The 22,297-nt window shown below is 49.3% G+C and overlaps 1 protein-coding gene across 1 annotated transcript in view; it reads left to right on the top strand.

Annotated features, from left to right (window-relative positions):
* The window catches only part of LOC6590209 (zinc finger protein 423 homolog), a 28,679-nt gene extending 7,116 nt beyond the window's left edge, over positions 1-21,563 (top strand). The window contains exons 3-7 of the mRNA XM_026986411.1: positions 1,646-1,649; positions 5,092-5,215; positions 16,006-16,451; positions 18,156-18,298; positions 18,395-21,563. Coding sequence (XP_026842212.1) covers positions 1,646-1,649; positions 5,092-5,215; positions 16,006-16,451; positions 18,156-18,298; positions 18,395-21,437 — 3,760 coding nt within the window. The 3' untranslated portion in view covers positions 21,438-21,563. The remainder of the gene's footprint in view (positions 1-1,645; positions 1,650-5,091; positions 5,216-16,005; positions 16,452-18,155; positions 18,299-18,394) is intronic.
* The last annotated feature ends 734 nt before the right edge of the window (positions 21,564-22,297 follow it).

Here is a 22,297-nt window from a genome sequence, read left to right as displayed (position 1 = left end):
ACGCTTTTGCTGCCTCTGCCGCTTCTGAATGTGCGATGTTGGCCGAGAATCGCTCCTAACCTCACTGCGCACACTTCGGACCCGACTAACGGCACTACGGAGGACCGAACTTTATCACCGCCGCGGCGTTCGCCTGCACTCGCCATCTCTGTCGCTCGCACTCGCATAATATATGACAAGTACACGCCGCTGCACTGCGTCCGTTTACTGTCGTGGCGCCACCGCCTGGTGCTGCTGGTGCTGCTGGTGGGGCTGCTGTTGCCGTTCTGTCGCTCGGTGCTGGTCCTGGCCTCGTCCTGTCGGAATCTCTGGTGTGTTGTATAATGTTCTAAAGGGAAATCGAGAGGCTGTGATAAGTTTGGGGATCCGAAAATTGTCTTTCTACTTCATGTTGCTGTTGTTGCTGCTGTCGACGATGCTGCGACGCTGCCAGAAATGAGAAACCCGGCGAGAATGAATTGGCCCTTTTGTGCGCATCAGAGGCAGCAGCAGTACCAGCAGTATCAGTAGTAGTAGTAGTAGCAACATGGCCCTAGATGACGGGCCCCACACAGTGGGACAAGTCTGAGGGATTGGCTGGTGATTGTGAGAGGGGAAAAAGAGCTTGGGGATAAGAAACGTGAGATCCAAATTCAAGTTCAAAGTTAAATACGAAGAAAGCAAAAACTACATACATACATATGTACATCTAAAGAAAAAAGTTCTGAGCCCTAAAATTAGATTAAAATACTATAATGGAATCATTATATCAAATGTTTGATCCAAATAAGTATATCATTTTTTAAATAAATATTTTGATATTTAAATTAAAATAATTTCCTACTAATTTAATATAATATATGTATTTATTTTCAATTGTTTTATATTTAGACTAAATTTTGAATATCTTAATATTTAAACCAAAGTGAATTCCATTTAATTTCATTATTTTTATACTTAAAACCCGAATATTTTAATTGAATATGGGTGTGTTTCTTTTTACTATGCTATTTTTCTCCCAGTTTATGGTGATATTTACCATTTGTGTGATATTCGTTGATTTTCTATCTTTCCCCAATGTGAGACCACTGTACAGCTGAGCCCGCCAAAAATGTCACACACACTCCCCCACGTGTGTCCCTATGTAAGGAGCCCCTTCAACTCGCTCTAAATGCTGGCATCTCCCTCACTCGCACGACATTAATATGAGTTCTGCTGCTTATAGATTATATTTGTGTAAAGTTTTATGTTGCAATTTTCGGGGAAGGCCGCTGCACAAGAGGAGGACCGAAGAGACGAGGCGGGGGCAGAAACGACAGAGCAGCCCCGGCGACGACGACGACATGTCCTTGGGGAGCAACCTTGGTGCGAATAAAAATTATACATTGCCATATAAGCAGCCGGGACGAAGTAGACAACAAAGGGAGGGCGAGGGGCGGAGGTCTCCTACTCCCTCAAGGAGTGAAGGTGTCTCCGTCTCACACTGTATCTCTATCTCTCTCTCTCTCTCAGTGTGTGTGTGTGTGTGTGTTAACTTTTGGTAGCGTGTTTATTGGTATGTTCTTTGGGGAGCATCTTGAGACCGAGAGACCAAAATAGAGAGAGGGAAAGATAGAGAGAGAGAGAGAGAGAGAGAGTGGAAGGGAAGAGACATCTTGTTGCATAGCGAAGTTGCTCATTTTGCCATTATTATTCCGCTGTGTATTGAAAAATGAAACAAAAGTGAGTTATCGTCTTCTGTCTCTTTGACTCTGCCACTGTCCCATGCCCCCACGTTCACATTCGCACACACTCAGCCGTCTAGAGGACTTATATGAACAGAAAGGTGGCCATAAAATGATCAGGTGCACAGCAAACGAAAGCAAGTCGAGGACACGAAACACACATACACCTCAGCAGGTTCTATGGAGGCAGGCACGGGGTGGTGGCAGGCTGGAAGGAGCGATTCGGCGAGCAGCATAAAAGATGCGTTAAATTTTAAGATGAACTTTGTTTTTTTCCGTTTGGAGTATCAGATATGCAAAGGTAGCCAGCCCTGAACGAAGTGAAACTGCAACGATTTTGGTACTGTTGCAGCTCTGCTTCTCGCACTCCAATAGCTTATCGATTACCACGGCAGTTCGATAAATTTGCAAATTGCAACCATGATGATGCTGCTGCTGCTGCTGCTACTGGTGACCATGAGCAATGCCGGCAATTCCAATTCCCCGTGCATACATAATGCATAATGCATTCATTTATCACTTCATAATTGCATCAGAGACATATCGGGTCCCACTTTCCCGTAGGTACACTCCTCCCGCCGCCTCCCACCACCCCCTCGGCTCCCGTTCGATTACATGCACGTCGACTGCTGCCTTTATTATTTCGCCTCTGTTTCCTTTTTTTTGCAATAATTTTCAAACAGAAACACACAAAAAGCATTTGCGCAACAATTCCCCAAGGATCAGGCGACGACGACGGCGACGACGACGACGGCGACGATGTCGAGGAAGCCAAGGCAACAGTGGAGTAGAGAGGGTATGCGGTGGAGCGGGGAAGTGGAGCCAACGAATCGAATTAAGAGCCACCACACGGTAGGTGGTCCCACCTCGCAGTGGAGCAGAGCAGAGCGCCCGCTTCAGTCCGTTCCCAAGGGGGCCTCGCGCAGTCCGAGTTGGACCCAGAGTTCCAGCACTCGTCGCCCCCTTCGCTTTCTTCCGTTCTTTGTCTGACAGCGGGAGCTGTTGTTGCTTTTGTTGTTGCGAGCAGCAGTGGTGGTGGGGGAGTACTCAAAAAGGGGTTCCCTTTCCTTTTGTTAAAGATAAGATACAGGCTGAAGCTAGACGTAGTTAATGCTGACCCCCTCTCTTAAGTGAATTCTCATGACTACGCCACTGACTCCCTTTTTGTTGTTGGCCTCTTCTGGACCTGGTCCGTTGTTGTATCGTAGGCGTCGCTCTGGGAAATCTGGGCGAGTGCAGGCCTGCAGCGCCAGTCTCCACAGTGCAGTTCCCAGTTCCCCCTGTGCATGTGCGGTGGGCGTGGCTTCACAATAATCAGTAGCAACTCCCCCCCACCTCCCACAATATCCAGAAACTCGTAAAACGGCCACAAGATGGAGCTAGTTCCATATATGCAAATTTCGTTCGATTTATGGATCCCGCCGCACACATATGGGCGATAAATGTGCATATGGACCAAGAGACGGAGGAGGGATTTGCTTCATTAACATCAGGATGCGCGAAAGATGCGAGAGCGTCATAAAATTAGCCAGGCAGGCGCCCGTCGATGTCTGATGATGATGATGAATGCAGTGCAGATGCAGATGCATCCAGACCACCTATCCCCCATGTTCCTCCATCCCACTAACACCCTCCATCCGCCGTGTGTGCCCCATTGAGGGATTGTGTCGAAAAATTTGCAAAACTCAAAGCAACAATTCGACGAAAGCCAATTTTGCGTCATACGACGTCAAGAGCGCAGAGACAGGAGTTGCATGTGTGGCAAAAGAAGGTTGCGGAAGTAGGAGGAGGAGGAGGAGGAGCGGGACCGGGACCGGGAGCGTGGCATATGACTCCCCATAGAGCGAATGTTGAATAATCATCAAGCATCATCAGAGAGAAAGAGAGACAGACACACAGAGATAGAGGGAGAAACAGGGGCATAGTCGTGTCAAAGTCGCCGCCATCTCGCCAACAGGAGGAGACACAGGAGGGGGAGGCATCAATGGGGCGCGAGATGCGTTTTTGGCATGTTAAAAACTTGTCCTGGGTTCAGGGTCCAACCGCTAGATGGAGCTGCCAGCACGTGCAACACTCACACAGAAGCACACTCTCACACATCCACACGGAGAAATTCGTAAAATTTTGTTTCCGCTGATGAAGTATTCCCCAGCTGCAGGACAAGGATTATTGGACGTGCGGCGGTCCAGGCAGTAGCTACACAGCTCTATGCTCCATCTCCTCATCCCTGCTGTAGCTCCTCTCGCATTCCCTCTGCCTTTATGTGCTGGCATGCAAAGTGGCATAAAAGCAGATCCACATGCCACACATCCACATGCCACATCATCGAAACGTCGGTTGCCATCAAGGAAATTCTCATAGTGCCACAAGCGCACAGAATGTTGCACTATCCGACGTTGAGGTTGGGTCTAGTTTGGGTTGCTCTTGGGGGGGGGAGTTTTTTTTTCGGATAGCGGAGAACCCGCGATATTTCATTTTGTCATTAGAAACTAGTAAAAGCCGAAAACGCGAAAGTGCCAAAAGTGGCAAAAGCAGTGAAAGCCTTATGGTCGATGGTCGCTGGTCGCTGGTCAATGACTTGATGAGTTCATGTCGAAGGGTTATATGGTGTGAAACGTGTTGGACAGAGATCGGAATGTGGAGAATGAAGAAAGCAAAACCAATTCACAGAACCTAAATCTGTATCCCAACTAACTGTTGGGGTAACCAACCCCATTAGCATATCCCTGCGGAGCACCTTCTTGGTTTACTTCCCCAAACTCAAGGCAGACATCCACCCACTGACACCCACCAAGGGGCACGTCTAACGGTGCGTATGCGTAACTTCTAGTCTTGTGGCTTGTGCAGACGCCTTCTGTCTCGCCGCCGACCCCCCCCCGCCAACGAGGCACAGCACGTGCTGCTATCAGCTGTTCCTCCAGCTTCTGGCAGTGAGAGACCAAAACAAGTGTCTCTCTTAAGTCGCCTTGGCTCTCTTTTCGCTGGACATGCGCCGTGCTAGCAGATGCTATCCCATGCTCTTATATACTCTTAAGTGTGTGAGGGGGTGGAGGTGGAGTTGGTGTTGAGGGACGGGATAGCGCAGGGGTTAGCTTGGGGGCTTACTTGCTTGGGTATGGAATTATGGCACCCTGGGGCTTAGCATAATCAAAATTCCTTCCACTTGGGGATCGAGCAGGGCATCCTGCCCCTACTTCAGCTCCTGCTACAACTACAGCTCTTGCTCCTGGTGCCCTGGCAACCATCCACAGGCAGCGACGTGCCCCAGTCGAGGTCAAGTCCCTGCTGCATTTTCCTTGCAATCCTTGGCTAAGAAGAGCTTGTGTGTCTTTCCATTCTAGTCCGAACCCACAACAAGAACAATCCTGATGACGAGGAGGACGCGGAGGCGGATGCTGAGAATGCGGAGGAGGAGCCAGAAGACATGGACTTGGATGACGACCTGCTGAGTCTCAGTGGCGAAGAGGACTACGATGATGAAGAGCTGCAGAGTCTCGACAGCTTCTACTCAGGTGAGCGGTTTGTCACATATGCTCCCTATTCACTGGCCCCCACCCAATCCTCCCACATCTTCCTTTTCCACACAGCGCACACAGCATGCGTGCCCAAGCCATAACCATTGAAATTGCCGTACAGGGTGTTATCCGGGCAGCTGGCCACGACACTCCAGGGTGCTCTCCACCTGTGCCGCGGGTGTCGTTTCCATGTGCTGCGGTCCGGGGCTGCCCGGCAGCCTAACTACGTTTTAAAAACCCCAAACAGCAATCAACACCAAGCCGGGGCCGACAGTGCCCGTGCCCGTGCCCGTTCCCGTTCCCGTAGACATAGACGCAGAGCCAAGTCGGAGACGGCAGCAGTCGGAGTCAGGTGGGGACCTCTACCTCTTGCTCTTGCCACATCACTTTCACATATCCTCGTTGCCATTTACGAGCTGTCGAAAATACTGAGAGGCAGACGGAGAGAAACAGAGAGGAAGAGACTGAACTGGCAGCATCATGAGCTACGGCCACGACATGACCTCCTCTCCCTGCCTCTCCCTCTATTCATGCTGCTTCTTTCCCTCTCTCCTTTAAGCCACATTTCTCTCTAGTGCCATTTCGAATGCTTTTTCTGTGTTATTTGTTTCGTTTTGTGGTGTCGGCATCCTGCTCCTCTTGCTCCCCCTCTTCCTTCGCTACCATTTTTTCAGGACTTCCTTCTTGCGCTCTTTGTTTTACCCAACAACGTCCTTGCCACGAGCAGCAGAACCAGCAGTCGCATCCTGCCCTGGGTTGCCCATTTGCCGCTCGCTTCATTCATTCATTCATCCATTCATGCCCACTCACCCACACACTCACTCACTTAAGTCCGAGACTGAATCAGACTTTTCCTGGCTGCTGACTTGTCTGTGTTTTCCTTTCGACTACACTGAGGGAAATAGTTGGAGAAGAATCAATGGCAGAAGTCTTTGAGTTTACATATTATTTTTACATATATTCCTCCTCGATTAAGACCTTCGAATGATACTTGTTTCATCTGCAGTGATAGTCTTCAATTATCAGTTCGAACTATTTTCCGATTTCTCACAGTGTAGCCAGCATGGTTAGCACTCAACACTTGCCCGGTACATCCTTCCCTTTTGCCACAAATTGACTTGAGGCACTTGCGGTTGACTTTCCTCCCCACGAACCCATTGACAGCCCCAAGGAAATCTCTCTCTCCGGCTATTTGACTACAAATTTGAAACGTTTTGGGCAGTGTGAGGCGATGTGATTGCAGCTGTAGGGGGAAGCGCCTAAATGTATGCAATGAAATGCAATTAGTTGCAGTCGGACTTGCCACACGCTCTTATGAGAAGGGAGGAACGGAGAAACCTCTTGGCAGAAGTCCGAGCCCCCTGCCAGAAAAAGAATATCAAGCTGCACAAGTCTTGGGGCCAAGTAAGTCACTTCCTTTGTTTGTCTGAGACTTCCGCTTGGAAGGGTCAGGCCAGTACGCCGCGTGTTGGAATGGGTCGTGGAGAGGTCCTTTGGCTTAGCCTGTCCTTTCTGATTTATTAATTGCACGTGTGTACCCGTACTCGCAGTGCATGAACCAAGTGACAGCCAAGACAATTTACCATGCTCGTATGCAAATAGTTTCACAGTTTCCTTTTGATGCGAGGCAATTAATTACACATTTGTCTTACAAGACAAACACAGAGTCGGCCTCCGCCCCTGCTACGCCTCTGTCTCGAGACCATAAATAATTGCTCTGGCCCCCTGCCCCGTGCCCCGTGCGTCTCTGGCCAAAGGGTTTTGTGGCTAGTGGTGGGGCTGGGGCTGGGACTAAAGTTTCTTTCGGGGCTGGAGTTGTAGTTTCAGTTGGGGATTGCTTAAAGTGCCAAATTCTCACAGCACTCGAACCGTTGCTTTCCCAAGAAGTCGTCATCATCATCGCAAATTGCTTTACGCACCGCACCGCACCGCACCGCGCCGCACACGGAGATAGAAATCTGGTACTGATTTTTTGGGGAAAACTGGTTCGGTTCGGAGATGACATCGACATCGCCCCGGTTAATGAACCAGAAGCTTTTCGAACCTCGTGTGGGGCTGCGCTGCCTGTCAAAGGGCCACAGGCAGGCCCAGATAGATCCCACGTACATCACGTAGAGAACTCTTTGACTCTTTTGGACATTGTTTGACATTGCCGCCAGCTGAGAGACACAGCCACCGACGCGTAATTGGGTCAACGGGCTATCCTAAGTACTAATCTAATGGTTTTTAATTGCATCAAGACCTGCGAAATGCCCACAACTAAAGTACAGATACAGACATTAGAAAGTTTTGGTGCTTCAGGAGGTGGGACTATCTGCTTATATCTATCGGAAAAGAGGAGTTGCTATATACATTCCCTTCAAGAGACACTTCAGATGTACACTTCTATGTACCCATATATAAATATTAAGTTAATGGACTTAGGAAACATCACTGCAAATCACTGCAAACCCTTCCAATCATTTGGATTTACTTTCAGACTGCAAAGGGTTCATCCTTTCCATCAGAACAATATAGAAAACCAATACACCCCTTCTACCTTAGGGTATCTAAGAGTTTTAAAAACTTTAACCCAACTTGGCTTGCCGTTTGGCTGCATGGCTGTCTGGGAAAAAAGTAATCGCAATCTCAGGTGTGAAGCCACCTTGACACCAAAGCAAAACAAGCGGAAATACAGAGAAAAAAGTTGGTCCTTCTGCTGCGGCGGCTCCTGGCTGGACTGCACTCCTCCGATGGCGTTCTGTCAGCTGCAGTGGCCATCCCGGACAGGGCCCGGCCCCCAGCTCCGTGTGCACTCACCATAGGCGCATTGGCCGATGCTCCTGGCAATTTTTCCAAACTTTCGCCAGTCTCATCGGTTGCTCCATCCTCATTGTTTTTATTCCCATGGGCCTTGGCCAACTGGGCTCTAGCTCTGGCTCAAGGCTCCTGCTCTCTCTCGTGCTGCTTTCAGCTCCTTTCTCCCCGGCTCAAAAGTTATGACACGCCCAAGTTGCTGCTGGTGCCACCTTGGCTGGCGATGATTTATGTGCGTTCCGTGGCTGCTCGCTCACTCGCCTTTCGCTAAGTTTTCGGACCCATCCAACCACCTCCTCCTCCCGGGAATTGGCGAGCGCACCGATTTCTGGCTCAGAGGGGAGATGCCTGGCTGCGAAAAGAAAACTTTCCGCGAAAGACGTTTTCATTCCGTTTTACGATGCAAAAATAAAAGCAACGCAATGTGTGTGTATCCCCATCCGCATACCCGACCCAATCGCTGGCTCCTGGCCGCTCTTCGCCCACAATTTTTTGTTGGTGACTCCCATGTGCATAGTTCTGGGCTCTGCTCCTCGTCCTGATGCGACTCCAAGGCGCAATTCCGCGTGCCTTACTCCCAGGGGAACCCTTTCAGCCCACGCTGCTACGAGTATCCTGCCAGCCACATTGTGAATATTTCGCCGTATCTCGTTTCGCTTTTGAAGATATATTTGGGGTAATTTAAATGAAATACGCGCTGAAATGTTTCACATACGAAATGGTCCTTGGGTTCGTTATGTGATCTTAAAGGATTTAATTTAGACATATTGTTATGGCTTCTTCCGAGCAGGTACCTTTCCCTGTAAATCTTTGCCTGGCTTGGGGGTTGGAATTGGATTTTTCAGTGGGGAATAGGTGGAATGTGTGGTTAATGATGTTCCCCTAGCTGTGCCAGCTTCTATTGGGAATCCAATACTTTATTGATGCTTAACTTGGCAGCAATTCATTCACTCTTTCTATATGAAAACCACACCCAAATGTAAATGATTTCCTAAGCTTTTGCCATGTCCAATCCATGTTCCTGATGCTCGACTGGACTTTGTGGAAACCCTTCGCTCCTTTGAGATATCTCATTCATTATTCATTGATTATGACATCCAACTGTCCCCTGCCTCTTCTGCCTTATTAGTTAAATGCCACAAGCAGCGCTGAAACTACTCCAGCTATAAAATAATTTTATGTTTATTATCGCCATAATCGGGCGAGACAAAAACTGGTAGCAGCAAGAGCAGACGGGGAAAAAATACTGTCGTAAACCCAATTCCAAGCGAACCCCTTGCCCCATGTGCCCTCAGATGCCCCGTTATCGGGGCACTTGAATCGCCGTGAAGTTCTAGTTTCCGTCTTCCGTTCCGAGTGAAGAGAGAGACATCGACATCGGCAACCGGAATGGGAATCGCATTCAGCGGCTCCAGCACAAAAGACCTCGGATGTGGCAATCGGACATGTTAATCTGGTTCCAGGGTTTCTTTCTGCCTCAGACTCTGCCACTGCCACTGCCACTGCCACTGCCCCTGCGATGCATTTCAATTTGTTGATGGTCGCAGTCGGACCCCTCCGTTTATGGCGGTTGTGGCACGCGTACCTCGCTCGATGCTCAAGTACCGTTTAGCCGAGGCAGCTGTCCGACTGCCTCTGAGTGGGGCATTGTTCTCCCAGTCTTGCCCCCAGTCTAAGCCACAAAACTTGCAGCACGTGCCGCTGTCGAGCTGCCCCCAAAATCCCCCTAATAAAACCCCCACAGCTCACACCGAGCCTCTGCGGTTGAATGGGTTTTCAGATACAGAGAGATGGAGAAAAACAGGTGCGAAAGTCAATTATGGTCGGTCAGGCAGAGCGTCAATCAAGGCACACAAAAATCGATTTGAAACCCTTTTCAAAACAATGTTTAGAGGGAGGCGTGGAGTCAGCCACCGCAGGACGCACCCGACACGTCGCCAGACCCATCATTAGCCCTGACAGTCGATCAAGATCCCAGTGCCAGAGCCAGAGCCAGAGCCAGACCCAGACTGCAGTCCAGAGACAGTTCCAGTCCGATCAGGGCCTCTACCTGTTGGCTGTCTCCGTGTGTTGATTGATTTGTGTCAGCGCCTCGATCACGATTGAGACAAATCCCTAGCACTCCATTGAGAATCCCACTTGACTTCATTTTTCATTGAGAAACCTCGCCGAGATCGCATCGAGACCTGTCTGTGATGCAATTCAAAAGGATCATCATTATGACCCACTGAACGGGCATGACTTGACAATACATCACGGGTTCAGCATCACAATCAGATTATCGGGATAATTATTTGTTTGGTAAATATGTCTAAAAGTTGTCTCTAATGTTTGGGCAGGGATGCCCTGTTGGGTTCCGAGTGATCGATAAGCTGAACATTGTGGAAGGCCCACCGGGAAGGAAGAGAGGGTTTTAAAGGAGATGCTACATTTTGAATAGTGACCCTCAAATGGTTAGATAGACTAAGAGAAAATTCAAGGACAGTTAGCTATGGTTCCAAAAGTTTGATTACGAGATATCTCTTTATTGAAACAACAATCGTCCATCGTCCAGCCTCTCCATACCCTTGAGTCAGTCCACAAATCGTGTCAAGGCTCATTAGAAAAATTATAAATATATTGTGACAAGTGTAAACCTTTTTTTTTGCCTGGACTTGACCACCAAATTCGGGATCGGGTTCGGGTTTCGGGCTCTAATTAAATGAGGCCTCAACCGTCTGATTAATTGTGCAGTTTGCATTGGAATGAGATCAGTGCCGGGAGATGGAAATCTATGGAGACACACGGACCTCGGACTCGGAGTTTGGATGGCACTGAGGGTCTGGCGTCGAATGCTGGGCAGCTGTCAGGACATCAAAGTGACAATTTGAGTGACTTTTTCGGAGAGTGGACCTGGAAGTGGCTCATTTAAAATGCGCTGAAACAAAAGGACACTTTGGCTGGCAGGACAATGACAGGTCCTCCTCCTCCTCCCACTTCCCTGCTCCCATGTAGTGCATATATTTTTATAATTTATCTATTATGCATGAGGGCGCCAGCCAAGCCGAAATCCTTTGGCTGTCAGCACATATCAAGGACGAGTGACGTGACACATGAGGCGAGGCCGTTCAGTGCTGTGGTCCTTTGGTCCGCTCCACAATCTGTTGACCAACTGCAAATCTCAGTGAAAAGTTTTGGCTGACTTTGCATTAGCCGCGCATTAAAAATGCACGGGACCAAACGGAAAAGGATCAAGGACCAAGGCTGGGCGACACAACTTACCTGTGCGGACACCCTTTCAACCCACCACGCAACCTGGCAGCCAAGTCCAACCACCCAACCACCCAACCACCCGAACACCCTCCATCACCATTTTCCAGCACTTGTCGTGGCCTGTCGGAAAACTGTCACTCAATTGTAATTAACACCGGCTGTGGGATGAGTAGCAGAGAGACCTTTTAGAATTTTTCAGCCGAAAGTTGATTTTTCAACAGGATTCAACGTGTCTCTTCCCCTTCCCCTGCCCCTCCACCCCACACCCCTGAAAACAAGGCTGAAAAAAGAACATCTAAGGACAATTAAAATTTCAAAATTGGAAATCTGTATTCTGTTTTGTGTTGTTTCTTGTTGCAATTAGGAAAATTGTTGCCGGCCGGAAAAACTTTCCCCGTGTTCGCGCATTAATTATGCAGAAGGCGAAGATTAACTTTAATTGAAAAATGATCTTTGGGATTGTTGATGATAAATTCATGATATTTGTGGGTTTTTTCTGTTTGAGTTGGGACTTCCATTTCGATTTGAGGAAAAGTTTTCACTGACAGAGGTCAGAGGTTAAGTCGTCTTTTGATTTCGAGGGTTTCAGCTAATTGAATGTATTTGTAATTGAACTTTTCAGTAGAACATGGAATTTTCCATGGTAGGAAATGCGACATGGATTGATAGTGGAGCCTCACCTGATTTTGCACTAGAAATCCATTATACATACATAAATGCCAAAGATAAAAACACAAGCTTTTAGGCAACAATTCCGTCTATATTTCATCCACTTTAAATATCTTTATTCATTAATATATCCATAAAGAATTATCTACCCAATCTACAAAAAGATTCAAAGTAATGAAATTAAAAGTTTAATTTGTAATGCAATTGAAGTTTGAAAACTCAATTAAAAGAATCTCAACTAAAAAGTTTGTTTAAATGTGTGATTTATCTTTTAAAAATACCATCCTAAACTAGACTCCGAACTAACTTCAGAGAAACCCATGGAAACTCATGGCAGTTCCAACCTCAAACCAAAGACTGAAACAACGAACTTTGAGACACAAACAACAACCACATCGTAAAACAATTAACAAATAAAGACACAAACAAGCCCAAACCCAGTGTCGAGAAACACGAATTGACAGCTTCGTCGATAGCCATCTCTTTCTATATACTTTCGTGCGAGGCATGCGCATTGGCTGGCGAAAGCAGAGACCAATGGGAGAGAAGCACTACGACAGCCACAAGAAAAAACCGAAACAAAACTAAAAGCCACCAGTGCAACGTGGACGGGGAGGGGAGGGGGAAGGGAGGGCAACAGAAGTAGCGTTGAGGGCAAACTAGTGAAAAGTGATTTTTTAATTGCCTTGATAGTTTTATGGGGGGATTCAGAAGGAGAGGGAGTGCAGGAGGAGACAGCACGGCACTCTCTGCTGCTGACAGTTCCATCCAAACCTCAAAACTTTTTTTGCTGCACTTTGCTGGGGGGGCTGAGGAATGGGGAGTGGGGAATAGCCTACCCCCAATATCACAGGCTGCCGTTGCATGCATAATTAATTTGGCTTTTAGTGACGCGTTTGCTGCAGCTCTCTCCTTGGCCCAGTCCTTTCCCGTTGTGTCCCGGTCCATTGTTGTGCTTTCCTGTCCTTTCCTTTCCTTTACTCTACTGTGATATCCTCTCCTGTCAGAATCTGCATGTGTACGGATTCATTTTTGCAACATTTCCGTTTGCCACATAGACGTGGCCGCGCTAATGGTTTATAGATGTTTTCCATCATTTGGCTTTCTTTTTTTTTTTGCTTCCTTCGTGACATTTTGTGTCATTTAACTTTTTTCCGCAATTGTTTCTTGTATGGTTGTTTCGACTGTGGTCATGTTTTTCCCAGTTGGCAATTGACATTTACACGAAAATAGGTTGGAAGAGGTTAAGAGCTCCCAGAGCCTTGAATTGATCCCAAGCATATCCTGCGAAAATAAAAATAGAAAACCTTTGATTGGGATGTTTTAATTGCCTTCTTATGGAAAGGGGACAGACAGCTACGTTTTACGCCTTCTTTTATAGATTTAAGACTGCGTTTTAATTGATTTTGAAATAACCTCAAGCCAATATAGCGAAAGGCCTTTTTCTTTAATACATTTTTTAAATGTGGACATAATGTTTTATTAATTTTTGGTAGATTAAATTAGCAAGATGTTGCAGGAACACATTTTTATATTTTGTTCAAGTATTTAATTGAAACCACGAAGGTTTTCTGGAGGACGTGCACAGAATGCCTTGGGATATACAATCTGCTGGTACCATTTTCGTAATTTTCAAGTCCCTATATTACCTGAATAATTCCTGAATACTTTTCCTGGAAAATATATTCAATTTAATTTCTGCTGAAGGAAGGTTGGTATCCTCAAATTGAATAAACAGTGAAAAACAAGCGATTACAAATAAAAGAAAAGTGGCCAAGCCTCATCGCCTGATATTTTAGTTAAATTATATTTGCTATGCTCAAATAAATAGAACATAAACATATATAAAAAGTATCAGCGCTTTCTGTACCCCTACCTCCTCCCTCGTTCCATCCTCTTCCCATTAGTCGCCCCAAAACTCCAGGTGAAATGAGCCGCTGCACCACAGCAGCGGGAACCTATGCTCCGCCTTTTGCCAGCCCCCTCCTTATTAGTGCTGGAGTATATGCCACGGCACCAACACCAATGCACGCACGCTCTCTCGCTCTATGACGCTCGCTGCGTCTCGCTCTGGTAGCAGTGTGTGGTGCTTATGTAAAGAGCTTATCAGCTTGCTCTCTCACACTCCTGTTCGAGCATTACGCCGCTCCTCTCGCTGTGCGTGTGTCTGTGTGGGGGTGGGGTGGGGGCGCCATTTAAATTGCTTTCTCTGTTGCTTCTCATTTGTCGTGACGACAGCGACGCCGACGCCTTTTTTTTCTCCGAGTATGTGTGTGTATAGTGTGCCTTTTGGGATTCTCATCCCAGACACACACAAACACACTGCCACACCGACACGCACGAGAACCAGTTCGCCTAGTTATCGCTTTTTATAGGCGTTTTGGTCTCGACATCGTCGTCGACGACGCCCGCTGCTCTCGGCTCGGCCTTTTGGTCGCTCGGTGGCCCAGACCCAGACCCGGGCTCTGCGGCGGCTCTGATTTTAGTACAATTTTGGTGCTCGCGGCAATTGGACGTCCTTCGTGGTGCGTCGGCGCGACAAAAACAGCACAGCAAAGAAAATAAAACAACAGCAACAACAAGAAAATCCCCCCAACAACAAAAAAGTGCGATCCTTTGGTGCCAGCCAAAGCGTTAGTCGTTGGAAAAGTCATTAACATTTAATGCCTCGAGTGAAGCAGAAAAGTGACCAAGTGCCGCGTTGACTTAGTGAAAATTGTTAGTGAAATTTTGTTTAAAATTGATTTGGAAAATTTATCGAGACTATGCCATGATATTATGGCCCTAAAAATGCTTTATCGCGGACCCAGTTCGCGTTTGGAGAATCTAATTGAGAAGATCCAGGCCACCAAGGAGATCACAAACAACGGTAAATTAAGAGAACTTTTTGGATAGAAATATAAGAGAGAAAGAGAGATACAGATAATAGGTCAATAGGGATATATCAGTATTCCCTGGGATTCATTTCCAGTCGAAATTTGCGGTCAACGGACGAGAGAGTGTTTCCGAATTCTTCCGAAGACTAGATCTTGGCCAGAGGCAGAGCTGGTAACTAGATTATTCTAATGGATTTGGTTCGACAGCTTCCTCTCGGTAATATTTATAATGCCAAGAGTACGCAAAAATATACAAAAATGTATCCGAATTTACGGGTGCTGTTAATATTCCGACGGGGTTTTGAGTCTTTCAATAATGCGGAAAATATATTTCATTGACCTCTCATATAAAGGGCTGGCGCAGAAGCTAAGCGAGTGGGTAAGAGGCTTTTTCCCTAGTGAAGATATAATATTAGTTGATCACCGATAATAGAAAAATCTTCTCCCCATCTTAATCCAATCTGTTCAACCTATTTGACATCCCCATTCCCATTTCTATGATCTCAGCAAACGTACAGCACTTCAATCAAATGAATGAATGGGTTCAAATCTCTTACGACTTTCTTTAACCCCAAAGAACTTGAGAAATTAATCCGAGCATCAGTTTGATTTTTCCTAATTAAAGTTTAGATCTGACCATAGCAGACCAATACGGATCGCTTCAGTTCAGAGTTCAAGCGATGAGAGGGAAAACAAACGCAGTCCCTGACCCAGAGCACGGTCCCGGGTCCGATACAGACACACAGATCACTTGCAATTGGGTTCAATTAACAGTTTTCGAAGACGGCACTTGGCGCGTGGTGATAGATGATGAGAGCGGGAGACAGAGACCCTCATGGGGCAGTGGAATAAATGGATGGTGTACTCGTAATTAAAACGACGACAAGAACAAAGCGCAATTAGTTTGCATGAGCCTCACTTACAGAGAGGGTCAGATGGGGATGGGGATGGGGAGGTGGAGGTGGAGAGATGATCCCCACTTGGGGTGGGACTGGGGACTGGCCGACACCAAACGATGTGGTGCTAATTGAATTAATTCCGTGTCCAGCATTTGATAGCCGACGTTGATTTCCTGTCGCGCTTAGTCACACACATGCGCCGATCCCCCAGAGCCGCTAATCAGGATGCAGTCGCCCACACAGTGCGACCATAACTTCTAATTGAGAAACTCTTCCCGCTCTTGTACATTTCCAGACATGTACAGTACCCACACCTCTTCCAGCTACTCACCGAGCATCTCCGATGGTACCCTGACACCCAACTCCCATCATCTGGCCGCTACCTCGGCGAGTGCCGGCCAGGAGGATCCCCACCTGACCGCAGAAGGCAAGTCGAACGGAGTCCCAGGAGAAGAGCCTGCCAAGCCAAAGCGACAGCCGCACTTCCACCACCACCATCATTACCATCACCAGCAGGCCCTGAAGATTGCCAACAAGCTGCGCAAAATCAATAAGGAGGCCAAGATGGCAGCTGCCGGAGGAGCATTAGCCGGAACCGGCGCTGGCGGTGGCGGTGGAGCAGCCGCAAAGTTTGATAAGTTGACAGGCGAAGGCATTAAGAGTCGCGGCGACGGCTCCTATCAGTGCCAGTTCTGTGATAAGACGTTTCCGCGTCTCGGATACTTGAAGCATCACGTGCAGGTGAGTCTCCCTCTAGAAAGGGTTCCTTCTTTGGTGGGTGGGTTACCCGCCACAAATGGGTGGCTGGGTGGCTGGGTGTCTGGGTGGGTTGCTTAATTACCACCTTGGCATCGCCATAAGGCGCTTAGTATTTCGCGCTTGTTCGGGTTGCGGTTGGGTTTGGGGTTGGGTGAACGTGAACCCACTTGATTGACACTTAGGTGACAGACTCCTTGGAGCTTTTCGCGTGTCACGGTTGAACCTTGATACACAATTCCAAATGTTGCTAATTGAAATTGAATTGAAAGTGGAAGTGGAAGAAGGATGAAGGTATTAAAGGGCTCCCTTTTATTCCATTGAAGGTGTTGAATATAAAGAATTTAAGGAAAAGAAAAATATCTAGTCTGTTTTTATTTGGCGATCAGACCTTCAATAATCTCTACATCTTAAGATAATAAATATATCTTAGGATAAAGCTTTCATCATGCCAGATCCATTCGGTTAGCCTTCAGTTAGATCCATACCATGCAGCCATCTAACATTCCTTTAGTCATCTTTTAGCATATCATCTAAGACCGAATCTTTTGGCCGTGGCCTTTGTGGCTGCCGCCTCTCACCCACACGCCCTCACCCCTCCTGGGGTTGCGGCTCTGATTCGGCTTAAACGCTTTTCGGACTGCGAACAACACCGCCCATGACATCAGCAACTTGTTAACCCAATTGCAACTGCTGTTTAGGAGGACTACTACCGCCGATCTTTATCACCGGCCAGGGTCTAACATGTAGCGCTCGCTTTGATCCTAGCGCCTGGACAAAGCAGAGAATGGGGCAGATATTAAGAATTCGGTCTTTGGGCCATTCTCGCACGTTCTGGTTCTCCCCCCGAAAGGGAGGTAGTGGGGCGCGGCTTATGGGATGTTGATGGCGATGATGATTGGAGCGACAGTTTAAAAAACCATAACCAACACGGGATCACTCCCGCTCTCCCCCCCCCCCCCCCCCCCCCCCCCTCTCTCTCTCTTTCTCTCTCTCTCTGAGTGGATGCGACTAACTCGGCTAAGTTTTCGGTTGTATGGGTATACGGGTATACGAGTGAGTATATTGTGCAATATACGCAAATCCCGGACTGGGGGCCTGCATACAAATGGGCTCATTTTTTGCGGCTACTCCTCAGCGAGTTCAAAGCGCTCCACCGACGCTTTGGCAGCCGCCAAAGAACCCCAAAAGTAAACCGGTTGCGGGTGTAGTCCCCAATCCCCTTCCAGCACCTGTCCCCACACCAGAACGAGAGGCGTCGCGCATTTAGATGAATTTTTGTCCACAAGCCACAAGCCACAAGTCGCAAGTGAAACACCTACGGTTCCCGTCAGTCTCTCTCGCAGTCAGAACCAGACTCAGAACCAGAGGCCGAGTCAGAGCTGGCGTCCAAGTCCGAGTCAGTCGGTATGCAGATTCAGATTCAGATTGACGCATCTATAAATTCAAGCGAGGAGCCGTCGTCGTTGTCGTCGTCATCGTCAACATTTAACTGGGGTAGACGGACAGTTGACGCTGCCTGGTTGTCTTCTAAGAATTTCAAATAGCTCCCGGCCCAAGTCCCCCCAAGTCTGGGCCTGTGTCTGGGCTAATCATGGAGATAGGTGGATGGATACCGAACATATCATAGTTAAGATTGCACCTGTGCCAGGGGAAATACTAATCGGGTTACCCTGAATCTATTTGCAGAGCCATGCCGAGCATCTGCCCTTCAAGTGCGAGTACTGCGCCAAGTTGTTCAAGCACAAGCGCTCCCGGGATCGCCATAAGAAGCTGCACACGAACGAGCGGAACTACAAGTGCCCGCACTGCGAGGCGGCCTTCTCCAGGAGGTAAGTGAGAGAGAATACGAAAAGGGACACGCAATTCAACTATAACTTCATTCTAATCTGACCATATCTCTTGCCTATCTTCCCTCTCTTCATTAGCGATCACCTGAAGATCCACATGAAGACGCATGACATCCAGAAGCCATTCCAGTGCAGCATGTGCAACAGGGGATACAACACGGCCGCGGCTCTCACCTCACACATGCAGAAGCACAAGAAGAACGCCGCCATCCTGGCCGCCGGCGGCAATCCCAATGCCCTCAACTACAGTCCCCGGTCCACCGGTTCCGCCTCGGCCTCGGTGTCCAGCAATGGGAGCCTGCACAAGCGCCGCTATGCCCTGGCCCTGGCCACCGACAGCAGTCCCAGTCGCCTGGACTTCCCCAAGAGATCGCGCAGCAGTCATGTGGGCAGCACGCCCACCCCAACCCCTCTGCTCAGATGCAGCTACTGCCCCAAGGCGACAGAGTTCAGCAGCCTGGAGCAGCTGAATGCCCATCTCCAGAATGTCCATGAGCAGCCGCAGCCACCCCAGCAGCCACAGCAGTCACAGCAGCAGCAGTCGGCGAAGACCCCCGTCCAGGAGGGAGAGGGCTTCCAGCTGAGCTGCGAGTATTGCACCATGAAGTTTGGCAACATTGCCGGACTATTCCAGCACATGCGCGCCACCCATCTGGATCGTCTGAGCAGCCCCAACTCCTACTACGAGCACTTCAATCGCCTGGCCACGGCCGGAACATTCAGTCCACGGCTGGCTCTGGATCTACCCAAGATTAAGACGGATCTGGGCAGTCCCGAGCGTGAGAACCGACCCTCCGAGGACGACCTTCCCACGGATCTGAGCAGCAACAAGCGTCGACCGCAGACACCCAGTGCTCCGCCCAATCCTCCGCACGCAACAGCACCACCCGGCATCTTCTTCTGCAACCAGTGCAACGCTGGACTTCCCGACTTTGAGAGCTTCCGCAACCACCTGAAGAGCCACATTGCCGAAGGAATGCAGCTGATCTGTCCCCACTGTGGCCTGAGCCTCCCGGAGCAGTCCGAGTTCGAGCGGCACGTGGTGGGACACTTCCTGATCGCCAACTCCGAGTTTAACTGCAGCTCCAGCTGCGGCAAGAGCTTTGGCAAGGCCGAGGAGCTGCAGCAGCACCTCATCACCGAGCACGTACTCACCCTGCTGAAGTGCGCCCTCTGTTCGGAGACGTGCGAGACACGGATGGCCATGCAGCTCCACCTGGCCTGCGCCCACAGCCAGGAGACGAAGCTGCTGCGCTGCAGCGCCTGCATGGAGGTCTTCCGTTCCGATGGCGACTTCCATGTGCACGTTAAGACGCGCCATCAGCTGGGGAATCATCACCACCCGATGGGCGGCAACAGCAGTCCGGCCAATCCGCTGCAGTGCATGTTCTGCCGGGCCGTGTGCTCCTCTGAGCTGGAGATGCACTTCCATCTGGCGGCCCATGCGCGACAGTTCCGCTGTCCATCCTGTCCGGAGACCTTCCACGTGGAGTTCCTGCTCGACAGGCACATGCAGAGCCAGCACGGCGGCGTCAAGGACAAAGAGCTGCCGCCACAGAGCTCCCCCAACATGGGTAGTCTCTATGTGAACGCCCTGCTGCCTCCCCTCGCCGCAGCTGCCGCTGCCGCAGCTGCCACCAACAACAACAGTAGCATCATCGACTACAACGTGGCCTTCAAGGGGTTGTTCGGTGGAGGATCAACAGGAGGGAATGCACCCACAGGTCCCTCGGCGGCCGGCAAGTTCTACAGCCCCTTGCAGGTGGAAACGAATGCCCTGAAGACACAGACCTCGCCCCATCCCGCCCTGATGTACGGCCTCAGCCAGCGCTATCTGATGGAGATGTACGCTGCCAAGTCGACGTCACCGGCCAACAGTGCCGCCAACGAATCAGCAGGAGGAGGAACCTCCTCCATCAATGCCCCGCCAGCACCACAGGCGCCGCCACCTCCCGCACCAGCTGTCACATTCAGCTGTGGGATGTGCGAGCGTCAGGATCTGCGCAGCGAGGCGGAACTCCACTCACACCGGAAGCTGGCCCACAACCTGAAGACGGGCGTGAGTCTGCGGTGCGCCTACTGTGCGGGCAACTTCAAGTCGCGGGCGGAGCTCGAGCAGCACATGAAGAGCTGCCACAACTCGACGGGCAAGCACAAGTGCCTCATCTGCGACGAGATCTTCCCCTCGCCGGCCATCCTGGCCGAGCACAAGCTCCAGCACTCGAAGGTGGGTCAATCGGGCAAGTGCGCCCACTGCAGCCACCCGTTGGAGGATGTGGTCGCCTTCCGAGCCCATCTCAGCGAGCATGGCAGCGATGGAGCCTCCCTGCCCCTGGCCTGCATTTGTTGTCGCCAGACACTTCACTCGGAGTTCGAGCTGAGCCTCCATGCCAAGTTCCATACGAAGTCCTCGTCCAGTGGCGGCTGCCTCCAAGAACCAGCTTGCGCCCTGTGCCTGGAGCCCCTGCCAGGGGCAGTGGAGGGACCCACCACTCCGGCCAAGCTCTGCGAAAAGTGCTGCCGCAAGCACAACCTCAACGGCAAGCGGAACAAGGCCAGCGAAGCCCCCGTGGTCCAGGCCCAGCCGACTCCCTACCTGGAGAACCGCTGCAACCTGTGCAAGATGATCTTGCCGCATTCCCAGAAACTGCAGGAGCACCTGGTCGAGCACACCTTCGCCGGCACCGAGCAGCGAGGCTTTAATTGCTACATCTGTTCGGCCGTGTTCACAGCCCCTGGCGGCCTCCTTGGCCACATGGCCGAGCACGGCGCCCACTCGCGTCCCTACGACTGCAATCTCTGCCCCGAGAAGTTCTACTTCCGCGCCGAGCTGGAACACCACCAGCGGGCACACGAGCTGAGGCCAACGGTTCGTCCAACGCTCACCAAGCCGGAGCCCCCGATGCGGGGCAGTGCATCGCCCAGTCCAAGTCCGGTTCGAAGTCCCGCGACCGTGAAGCAGGAGCTGTACGACACGGATACGGGTCACTCTGGGGGCGGCGATGATGAGCCAGAGCCCGCCCAGGATGAGGAGGAGTACATAGAGGTGGAGCAGATTCCGCACGAGACGCGGCCAAGGGATGTCGTGTCACAGATGGAAAGGGCCACAAACAGCGCCTGAGGAAGGCGCCCATGTAGCGAATGAGAGAGAGGAAAAGTATCAAGGACACATATTCAGAAGAGGGAAAGAGCCGCCCGTAGTATTCATAAGACTGTTTCATGATTCGGGTATCCTTGGTATCCTATCTTGGAGCTCGCAGAAGTACTGGAGTACTTGCCAGAGTATTCTCCTTTCAAATCTTAGATCTTGCCACTTAAAATCATACAGTAAATGGAACAGTTTAGTATTAATCAGATAGATATATCCGATATGCATATACACACTCCGTAGATCTAATGTCACCCTCTTGAATATCATGACACATAAAATATTACACATACGCCTAGTTTACTCGTAGAAATTCTCGACAAAAACCTTTGTGTGTGATAGTTTTTCAAAGATTCATCGCGTTTATTTATACCCAAGCTATTTTCTAGTTTATAGAACGTTTGGCGATTTCATTTTTGTATGTTATAGGGCCTTGCCTTCGTATTTCAGTATTTATATAGATCTACATTATTAAGTAGCCCCCATCCAACAATAATTGATTAACGATGTAACAACAATTTATAATACACATACATATTATCGTATTATATAGTTATGTATGTATTACATAAGCACCAAGAACATTTTTAATGTGTAGCATAAAAAGAACTAAAAACAAAAAGGAAACGACAGAAAATGATTTAGTGAATAAAACAAACAAAAGTTGAAACCAAAAAGAAAAAGAAAACGATCCAAAATACTTTATGTGTTTCCCTAGAAGCTTCATTCGGTTTGGGGGCGGTGTGGTGGGGAAAATCTGATAAGAAAATCTCGTTGTGCGGCTCCTAGCCGTAGGTATACCCGTTTATACCCGTATTTTTTATGGAAGCTGA

This window comes from Drosophila persimilis, unplaced genomic scaffold (genome assembly GCF_003286085.1).
Source record: "Drosophila persimilis strain 14011-0111.01,24,50 unplaced genomic scaffold, DperRS2 tig00000002-arrow-pilon, whole genome shotgun sequence".
Taxonomy (NCBI): domain Eukaryota; kingdom Metazoa; phylum Arthropoda; class Insecta; order Diptera; family Drosophilidae; genus Drosophila; species Drosophila persimilis.
Note: the sequence above shows the minus strand (reverse complement) of the source record. Positions and strands in the feature narration are given on the sequence as shown.